The sequence below is a fragment of the Pseudorasbora parva genome, chromosome 5 (assembly GCF_024679245.1).
Source record: "Pseudorasbora parva isolate DD20220531a chromosome 5, ASM2467924v1, whole genome shotgun sequence".
Taxonomy (NCBI): domain Eukaryota; kingdom Metazoa; phylum Chordata; class Actinopteri; order Cypriniformes; family Gobionidae; genus Pseudorasbora; species Pseudorasbora parva.
Genome location: NC_090176.1, coordinates 36,408,308 through 36,419,139, shown reverse-complemented (window position 1 = coordinate 36,419,139; position 10,832 = coordinate 36,408,308). Strand labels below are relative to the sequence as shown.

The following is a 10,832-nucleotide window of genomic DNA, read 5'->3' as shown; positions in this document are numbered from 1 at the left end:
TACTGAGAAAAATGGTGACGTGTTCAATACTGTATATTTACAGGGATTGACAGTGATATTTTATAAATATTTATTTGCACAATAATGTTGTACTGCGAAAATGTCAAATTATGTCCTCTGTTTGCTCTCAGGTCTATCATCTTTGTTGCTCATTCCAATCAACTAGATTTTGAGTGCACAGTTTATATAAAGTTTAGGCTTAGGTTTAGGTTTAGGTGTTTCTACATCAGCGATATTCATAATTTCACTCTGATTTTAGGGATTTTAGGTGTCCTTCTCACTCATTAAATGGCATGAGCTTCGCTGCATTTACCCCAGTGCTCTTCTAAATCTGTCATTCCCATTGATAGGAGGCGGGGGCGGGGCTCCAAATGCTTTGAACACAGATGCGGAGCGGCTCTTCTGCTCTGAGCGCCAGTGAGACGAACAGCACCATGACTGCGAACACATACGACGTGATCGTGATTGGCGGAGGCATCTCAGGTTAGTGTCATCAGAATAGCACATACAACTTCTTATGATCTCCTTGCAATTAACGCGCTCTTAAAGAAACTTTGTATGAATGAAGAATAGAGGGTGATGATAGTAATGCAGATTTATGATCATCGTTAGTAATAGAAGGCGCGCGACTGACCCGTGCTGAACGACTATTCCATTTCCTAAGAAGCTTAGACGCCTTATAACAACCCTATATTATCGCTGCGTTTAAATAATCATAATCCATATTTACGTTTTAAATAGGACTCTGATGGTTCGTCGAAAGGACGGTGTTAGTTCTGCAGACTTAAAGTGAATTTGTTCCCGATGTCACCTGAGCTTGCTCTTTCACTTCCGTGACATGATTATTTCATATTCATAACGCCAGAGGCAGATACAGTTAAGTGGCATGCAAACAGTGTATATATGTATATAATTATAGCAACTACAATTGTACAATAAAACATGCCAATTAACTTTTTTTATACTCTACATCAAGGTTTTAGTTTAAAATATAGGCTACATGTGTAAGGGCAAGTCTATATTATTTTAAACTTCCGCAGGTTTATTTAGGTCGTGCAATATGACAGATGGATCTTTGAAAAGTAGGCCTACAAATATACCATAATTTGTATTATTATTCAATTTTTTATAATAATTTATGCCAAACCACATAACATTAGACACCCGGTGTTCGATGTTTTGTGTTCACCCCCAGTATTTCCCACATCTGATAACACATCTTTAATATAAAAAGTTGAAACAACTTGGGTTGTAACTTGAAAATAGAGCTTTATGTTTCTGTCGATGGATACACGTGCTGGCTCATCAGTGATACAACAGCGATAATAATATAAGAAAAATGTTGGCAAAGCGGTCTCTCTAGTAAACTTTGTTCAAGGCATGTGAATGCTGCCGTATCTTCGAATATGAATACGGGTGACTTGTAGTGCTAGAAGATGTGAATGAGGACTCGCTGATCTGTCTCTGTGCGCTCATTCGAAGGCGCGCGCACGTCTCAAATCGCGCAATTATTTAGTTCTCTTTGTAGTCTTGCGCTTGAACGGACAAACTCAAAAAGTATGTAAACATGTCCGTCTTGATGAGTATCCAAGCAGACATAGGGCCCTATCTTGCACCCAGCGCAATTGACTTTGTACGCCGACGCATGTGGAGCAAAAAAGGAGGCGTGTTCCGGCGCAAACAATCCCTGGTGCTATTTTGCTGTTCCATTAAACAGTTGCGACACTGACCAGAAAAAACCTGGTCTAAAGTCAGTGGCGCGTTGCGCGTTGTTCATTATGCTATTTTTAGGGCGCATGCTTGACCATAATGTATAGCGTGCACAACGCGCATACACTTTGCTCATGAAATCTACACAGATGCCCCATAACGAAACAAAAATATATTGCAGTATATTGGAAAATATAATGTAATACATTAGGCAATATATTCACATATATGGGATTTAATATTTATATTCACCAATATATTGCAATATATGAAAGCGACTATCATTTGTATATTTTGCAATATATTACAGGAATATATAATATGTATAATACCATCAATATATTATTCAATGTATTTACAATATATTATAATATATTTTGAAGTAATATATTGGTAAATATATTTTCCTTTCATAAGGGGCAACAGTTATTTTTGCAAACCATAAATTGTTACACTAAAAAAAATATTAACACATTGTGGTGTGCCACGAAGATGTGAAAAAAATAGGCATAAATCTACCTTACAAATCATTCAGGCTTATTGTAGTAATTAAGGATCAGGCCTGTTTGCACAATAGTGGCAAGACATATATGTATATAAGGACATCTGACAAATTGGTTTGTCCGTCAAGAACCAGGAAAAAAAATCGACTGAAAAACTGAAAAAACTGTTTAACCGACGCTATTTTGGGTGGGTTTCTCCCATCCCCATACAACACAACTTCTCTGTCTTTCACTCCCTTACGAAAGGAAAATATATTTACCAATATATTACTTGAAATATATTTTAATATATTGTACATATATGGAATAATATATTGATCGTATTATAAAATATATTATATATTCATGTAATATATTGCAAAATATACAAATGATTGCCGCTTTCAATATATTGCAATATATTGAAAAATATAAAAATTAATTCCCATATATGTGAATATATTGCCTAATGTATTGCATGAAAGTTTCTAATATACTGCAATATATTTTTGTTTCGTAAGGGCTGCTCTTACAAGAACGTGCGCCTGGTAAATACGCCATAATAATAGCAATCCATAATGGAACTTGCGCACCTGCTTTTAAAGGGCCAACATTCCGCTCTGATTGGTTTATTCCCGTTACGCCCAAACGACACCTATGAATAATGAAGCTACTTCAGACCAACCCATTTTAGATTTGCGCCGGGCGCCGTATCCCGCTGGGAAAATAGCAAAAGCGCCGAGACCCGCCCACAAAGTTACTTCCGCTTGGCGCTTTGACACTTGTGTTTCAGATCGTTAAAATAGGGCCCATTGTCTGTATATGCCTTAAGAGAAATTTATACAGTTAAGAAAGACAACGCATAGCCGTGCATTAGGTCTTAAAGGGGCAGTAGCCTTTACTGCTGTCTGTGTAATGTCAAACAAAACATCGAGACATCACTCACTGCTCTTGATTGAATAGCTTTTGTTAGTTTAATAAGGATTAATCTTTAATTTAAACAGTTACATTGGCAGATTACTTTATTCAATTTATGTACCTAAAAATTAATGTTAGACCTACCTGAAAAACCTGAAAATCATTATTAGGGGTTCAAGCACGAAGTGCTGAAACCCTATTGTAATTGTATTGGTTTTTATTATTATTATTCTCCGGTAAAACGCATCGTGCAGCCAAAACCGTAAGGGCTGGAGCGTTGAAACTCTGTCAGATGGTAGTCCTCACTCTGGGAAGACCCTCAGAAGGTATGACCCCGATTGGCCAATAGGTGGCGCTACAGCAACCAAAAGCGCAAAATGGCTCATAACTCCTAAACCGTTTAGTCCACACTCAAGTGCCTTATATCATTGGAAAGCTGAGACCATGGCGAACAAAACGTATATCTCCGATTTTATTTCCGTCTGGAAAAATTTTCCGCCATTTTGAATTTTGTCGAAAAACTACTTTTGCGAACTAGTCCCTGGTTTTTTGACCGATCGGAACCAAACCAGTGCCTGTAGTCTGAATATCAATATTCATTGAAAAAAAGTTGAAATTTCGATTCACGGAAGATAAGGGGATTCAAAATGGACGCTCAGGGCGGAGCCTATTTTACTAAAAAGGCTATAACTCAAGAAGGAAATGAGCTATCTTCACCAAACTTGGTAAACATGTGTATGGGCTCATTTTTTGGTCACGATAAAAATATTGCGACGATTGGCCACTTGGTGGCGCTATAATGTGAAAAAAACATGTAAATAGCTATAACCACACGACCGCTAGTCCGATTGACCTGAAAATTGGTATGCAGTGTCTTGGTCCAAGGTACCATGTATTTCTATGAGGACATTGCCGTATCTAAAAAAACATGGCCGCCATCGGCCAATGAAGTTTGAGCACCTATTAGATGGGGTTAACAGAGGTCGATCGGAACGAAACTCGGTGGGCATGTTTGACTCATGGTCCTAGAGGTCTGTAAGAATTTTGAAAGAAATCGGCCACTAGTTGGCGCTAACTCAAAAGGGAAGCTCAAAAATTCATGAAAATTGTTGGGTATATGTGGCATAACATGCTGATGAAGCATGCAAAGTTTTAAAGAGATTGGACTATAGGTGGCACTATAACTGTTAAAAAGCTATAAAAACCATGCATTTCCTATGTTAAATTGCCTATATTGACTGTAAATGGACTTTTCCATCTATCATTTTAGTGTTTAAAATCTTGCTAAATAAAACTTAATGACTTTAATGCCTATGTGCTTAAAAGGCCTTAAAGGCTTGAACCCCGCTAAATGCTGCTTGCAGCTTTAATTTTATTAGTATCTTTGCTTGATAGTATTTATTTGTGTTGCTGCTTGTATTTAAGTTATTTGTTCTTATTTTCTTTATTTTCATTTGACAGAAGTCATTTTTTCCCTGAACATAGCAAATACTGAACTGTACTGAAACTGTGAACCTAAAACCATTATACAAACCGAACCATGAGCAATCTGTACCTTTACACCTCTAAGCGTAAACGTATGCGAGGGAGTGCCACACAATTTAGAAAATTTTCAAAGGGTGCCATGACTGAAAAAAGGTTGGGAAACACTGTGCTATCGATCCAGCTCTCTGGAATACTTGATTCTGATTGGCCAATCGCTGATATATTATAATATTCATCAAATATTTCTGAATAATGACCGGCAATTTTGTATAACTGTTTACTCGTCCATGTGTGAGAATAATTTTAACTGTATACTTGAAAGCAAATCAATATTTCATGTCCAAATATTTATTTGAAAATAATGATGATGACTTGAAAATATTAACACAAGTTTATTTTGTTACACACTGTTATTCGGTAGTCTTGTATGACATTGTATCTCTCTCTCTCTTATTTCCTTATCTGACCTCTGAAGCCTATCCCAGTATCCATGGCATTGTATTCTACTCAATTTAAAAATTATTTTATATTTTATTATTTCTTAATTATTATGCATGCAGCTCTTATTGCCTCATAAAATATACCTACATAATATACATGCAATTCAAAGCAGTGCAGTGCAAAAAAAAAAATTTGAAAAAAAAAATTGAAAACTGTAAACCCTTAATTAACCCTCACAAAATTGGAAGTGTGAATCATTGCTTTGAAGAATGTTTATTCAGTGAAAAGCATAAACCTGTCTAACATAGTAAGAAGAAGATTGTGCATTGGCCCTAGTGGAGATCTCAATGTTTTAACGCACTCTTCCATGGAAAGTTTATTTTACAGCGATTGTAGAGAGATTTATTAATATATTGCACTATGATAAGATGCAGAATTGATTAGAAAATGGTACGCTGTAAGTATTCTATTTTTTTTCTCTCTGTCCTAGCATGTGTTGTGTGACCCATTTTTTATAGAGTAGTGTGAAAGCATAGCATAATATCCTTACAGTTATAACCTAACAGGAAATTCCATTCCTGTCGTGTAAACTGACTTATTCCCATAGTGAATATGCAATATAATATATAGACATGACAAATTAAACCCAGCTCAGAGGGAGTGCATATGAAATATTACTTGTGCAAGAACAGTATTCTTGGAAACAGGGTCAAAATGTCCTCCTTATAAACTGCTGGTAACATTATTTCTTGGTTTTGTCCATTTATTTTGTATGATGTGCAAGAGCACTACAGAATCAAGTCAGATGTTTTAGTCTATATTTTTAAATCTGGATATTTCTGTTTGCAAAGTTGATCACAGTTTAGTAACTCACAACCAACATGGAAATAAGCTTTTTTTTGGATAAAACTAGAAGAATAACAAGTGCAGTAAACAATATAACTATTTGTTCCACAAACCATTGTTCATAATTATAATTATAAATGTAAAAAATATTATAACAAACACCAGTTTGCAATATAAAACACTGTTTTTGTACAGCTGAAAGAACTGAAAGCCTCGCACATTTAAACTGTAAATTGACCCACTCTTACGTCAACGTGGATAGGCAACTGATCATTGTAAACTGTCTAACAAAAGCTAATGAATGTAATCAGTCACTATTATGTAACAAGGCCACACATGATGCACGTGGACCCAGTATCACCTAATCCAATACTATATAAACCTTTTATCAACATCAGAACTTTGATTTCCTGCCAAGTTTCTAGCAGTCAATGCTAAACAGACTGCACTTTTGAGTCTATAAAATGTTTATCTTTCGTGCATGCGTGCGATTTTGCACGTCATTGTAGTTTGAGGTTAGTTACACATTCAAGCTCTGGTCAAAGTTGCAGCGTAATTCCTGCAACGGCATATGTTATGTTTCATGATATGATGATCTGATTTTTCTAGTATTGCACTTTTTTTCATTGCAGTTTATGTAAGACATGCTGGGTTATTTCAACCCATGTTTGGGCCAAATATGGACAAAACACAACTATTAGTTTAAAAATGTTCACGATTGGGTTGAAACAGCCCAGCTTTTTTTAAGAGGGAGGATCCAGGACTGAGTGAATTTGACACACGGAAAGAGGAAATATGTTTTTACAGTTGTTGACTATGTAGATGTTTTTCACCTGTTGGCCTTTAAAGGAAATCAGTGTTTCTTATTCTAACCAAAGCTCAAAATGGGTTGCTTCAGGGAGCTTTTAATAACAACCCAAGCCCTCCTTGTAAATGTAATTACTATTTGCAATGCCACTGGAGGTGCTTGGGGAGACAGCACTTTGGCAGAAGTGGTAAACAAAACTGACAACTCATTTATATGCTCCCCAGGATCCTAGAACATGTGATGACAAATGTGTTTTTGTGTCTGTTGTTGAGTGCCGCAGGGGCTGTGTTTGATATAGAGGAGAGACAGCTGAAGCCTTTCAGCTAAACAATGCAAATGACACCTATACTCATGTGACCTTATTGTTTCATGTTAAAAACTGTAAATTGTCACTGTTGTAAATACAGTTTACATGTATACCTTATATATCATTTAAAGGCACAATATGTAAAATTTACGGATTAAAATATCAAAAAACACTAGAACAGTGTTATTATTTTGTTGACTTTTGTACTTACATTATCTCAGATGTTTACAAGAATGCAGTCTCATGGAATGTATACGGCAAAATGGGTTTTGGCGTGCATATGCTATGCAGTTTTTCGTGTTAATATTATATGCACTTTATGGTATCTTAGGTAGGTTGGGGGTGGTGGTAGTGGGGGGGGGGGGCGTTGTACGTACGCCATAAAGTGCGTATACGCACGCGAAAAACCGCATACCATATGCACGGCAAAACCCATTTTGGCATATACATTCCACGAGATTGCACACTCGTACTATTAATATGGATTTTTGTGAGATCGGGCTCGCTATTTTAAACATGGGCTGTGACCTTTCACATTGACCATTGACCATTGACCATTCACGCTTGACCGGAAGCAGAAGCAGCGACTTTGGCATAATAAAAGCTCCGCTGCTGTCGAGTTGCGTGTTGCGCTTGTCTCACATTAGCAGTTGATTCAGCGACCACGTTCAGCTTCCACAGCACAATGCTCTACTTCATACTACAGTAACGTTAATAATCTCATCCATGAGCATGATTTATGCCCGAGTTTTCCACCGGCTGTGAGGTGAAGATCTCCTAAGATTCCGCTCTCGAATATCAGCCACATCACATTACACCTTTGTTTTGAATAGGCGACCTCTAGTGGTGAAAAAGTAAATATTGTGCCATAAAAGTTGAAGTGTGTCATGCCCTGTAGCGGAAAGACACTCGACACTTCGACACTCGTAAGACCTCCGTTCATCTTTGGAACACAAATTAAGATATTTTTGTTGAAATCCGATGGCTCAGACAAGCCTTCATTGACACCAATGTCATTTCCTCTCTCAAGACCCATAAAAGGCGCTAAAGACGTTGTTACAAAGCCCATCTCACTACAGTGATTCTACAATAATTTTATGAAGCGATGAGAATAGTTTTTGTGCGAAAAACAAGCCGAAATAACGGCTTATATAGTGATGGGCCGATTTCAAAACAAAGATTTGAACTTTATGAATCAGTGTTTCGATTCATGATTCGGATCGCGTAATATCAGGATGGATAATAAGCTATATTTGTTAAAAAAATGTAAGTTGCTTTTATGATACCAGGGTGTTTTAAATGGTTGATGTTACCATTTGGTTGGTAAGGTGTTCTGGTTGATAGGATGTTGTTCGGTAAATTATTCCTTACTCTAAACAAAAGACCACATGTCTCTTTTACGTCGGGTCTTTTAAGTTTATTAGGATTTGACTGCCATTTTAAAATTAAAATCGCAAGTCCAGCTGCTTAGACAAGATAATAGCACCAGACAACACCTCTCTTCATCAAGTTGCATAGTTTGAAGTATTGAAGGTCCCATTCTTTGCATGTTTTCGAAGCTTTGATTATGTTTACAGTGTGCAATATAACATGAGTTCATGTTTCGCGTGTAAAAAAACAGTATTTTTCACACAATTGACTTATCTGTGCAGCGCTGTTTCCTCTGTCCTAAAAAAGGCCTGGTGATTTCCTTGTTCTATGAAGTCCCTCCTTCAGAAACACGTAACGAGTTCTGATTGGGCCAGCACTTCCCGTGTTGTAATTGGACAGCAGCTTAGCGCACTTTGCCCGGAAAGGTCCCACCTTTTACCATAACGGGGAGATGCAAGCGTTGAATGCGCGCTCTTCTCCACGTGGGAGAGCAACAAGACCACGCCCCCTATTTTGCGTGTTCTTGTGGGCGGAGGGTTAGTCAACAAACGGTTCTAGTGACGTCATTCATGCAAGGAAGTGCAGGGGTGTAGTCCAAACCGGCCGTTCGCTGTAGGCGTTGAAAGGGAACTTCTGTTAAATAAAATATCTCGCTTTGCATTGAACTTTGAGCTTTATAATTTTACAGGTATTACTTATGCTCCAACAGCAACTTTTCACACTAACTAAAGTTTGAAAGATGGAATCGCGAGGAACGGGGCCTTTAATAAGTCTGTAACAAAAATCTTTTTTCTCATTGTTTAACCATTCCATTCTTTGCCGCTACGACCCAGCTACGACCCAGCCTCTACGGATATGGCTTAATTTTCCATGGTGAGGCTGATAACAGAGCTCTTTGGAATGTAATACAAATGTGTCAATCATTACTTTCATAACGCAAGACTTTATAGATGGTATGAGATGTAAATAGCGACTGCGTTATAGAGCATGATCAGATATATCTATTATTAACTTGTTTACTTTGCTCAAATAGCCGTCTTGGCCAGCTACAGAGAAACTGGTAGCTAATGGTTGAGCCCGTTTTAATGTGATGGAATGGTCGAAATGTTCAAATAAACAGAGTAATGCTTCGATAGCACCACAGAGCACCCATGTTTACATTCCTCTGAGAAATCCTCCTACAAATGACTTTCTGATAGTCAATGACTTGAATGTTCACATCAAGCTGAGAAAGTAGAAAGTATTCTCACATAATTACTTCACCTTTATGTGCTCAACAACAAATATCTGTCAGAAACAGTTAGACGATTGAACAGACTGAGAAGGGTTTTAAATAACAAAAGCATTAGGGAGTTGTTTTGCTCAGAACTCTAGTAGGTCTCAGCAGCAGCTCTCATGGGGTGTACGAGTGAAAGGCAGGAATTCCACATCTAATTGCGGAGGCTGTTGACACCAACGCTTCCTGGTGAGTGCCCTGTTCTTGTTAAAGAATTTCGGAAGCATTGCTACTTTGGAAGTCTGCCAGAAAATACAGAAAACATGTTGATTCATAGGTCAGTTGTCTAGTGTGTCAGAATAGGCCACTTTTATGTTGTATTTTATACTTATTGACTCTATCCATATACAAACTGGATGGTCTGTTCAAGTGTGTAAAAATGGCTTTGCAAAGATGTACACTAGAATTCATGAAGTGATTTAAAGGGATAGTTCACCCAAAAATGAAAATTTACCCCCAGGGCATCCAATATGTAGCTGTCTTTGTTTCTTCAGTAGAACACAAATTAAGATTTTTAATTCCAACCATTGCTCGTATAATGCCTGCAATGGGGTGTATTTCTATGAGAGCCACTATGAGCGTAAAAAATACATAGACAAACGAATCCATATTAAACACAGCGGCTAGTGACGACACATTGATCATTTTTTACCTCAGATACAACACTATATGTACAAACGCTGCGACCGTGCCACCTGCCTGGAAGTGAGGCCAAATGTACAAGATACGGCATATCTCAATGGGATACAAACGGCTACAAGTGATGTCTTGCTCGTATCTCTACGCCATATTGAGTAATTTGACCTCACTTCCAGGCAGTGATGGTGTGGGGACGGCTGATGTACATAGTGTTGTATTTGAGGTAGAAAATTATATAAATACTGTTTGGTTACTCGTAGAAACTGATCATTTCGTGTTTTAAGACATCAATGTGTCGTCACGAGCAGCAGGGTTTAATATGAATGTCTATGTGTTTTTTAATCTCATAGTGGCTCTCATAGAAAAACATCTCATTGACATGCATTATATGGCAACGGTTGGAGTTAAAAACGTCATTTGTGTTCTACTGAAGAAACAAACACACCTACATTTTGGTTGCACTGGGAGTAAGCAAATAAACATAACATTTACATTTTTTGGTGAACTATCCCTTCAATTGATCTAAAGTGACAGTAAAGACATTTATAA

The 10,832-nt window shown here is 37.4% G+C and overlaps 1 protein-coding gene across 1 annotated transcript in view; it reads left to right on the top strand.

The window, feature by feature from the left end:
- Nucleotides 1-353: 353 nt before the first annotated feature.
- mao (monoamine oxidase) overlaps nt 354-10,832 on the top strand; it is a 46,498-nt gene continuing 36,019 nt past the window's right edge. Inside the window, exon 1 of the mRNA XM_067444110.1 lies at nt 354-483. Within this exon, the coding sequence (XP_067300211.1) occupies nt 387-483 (97 nt within the window). The 5' untranslated portion in view covers nt 354-386. The remainder of the gene's footprint in view (nt 484-10,832) is intronic.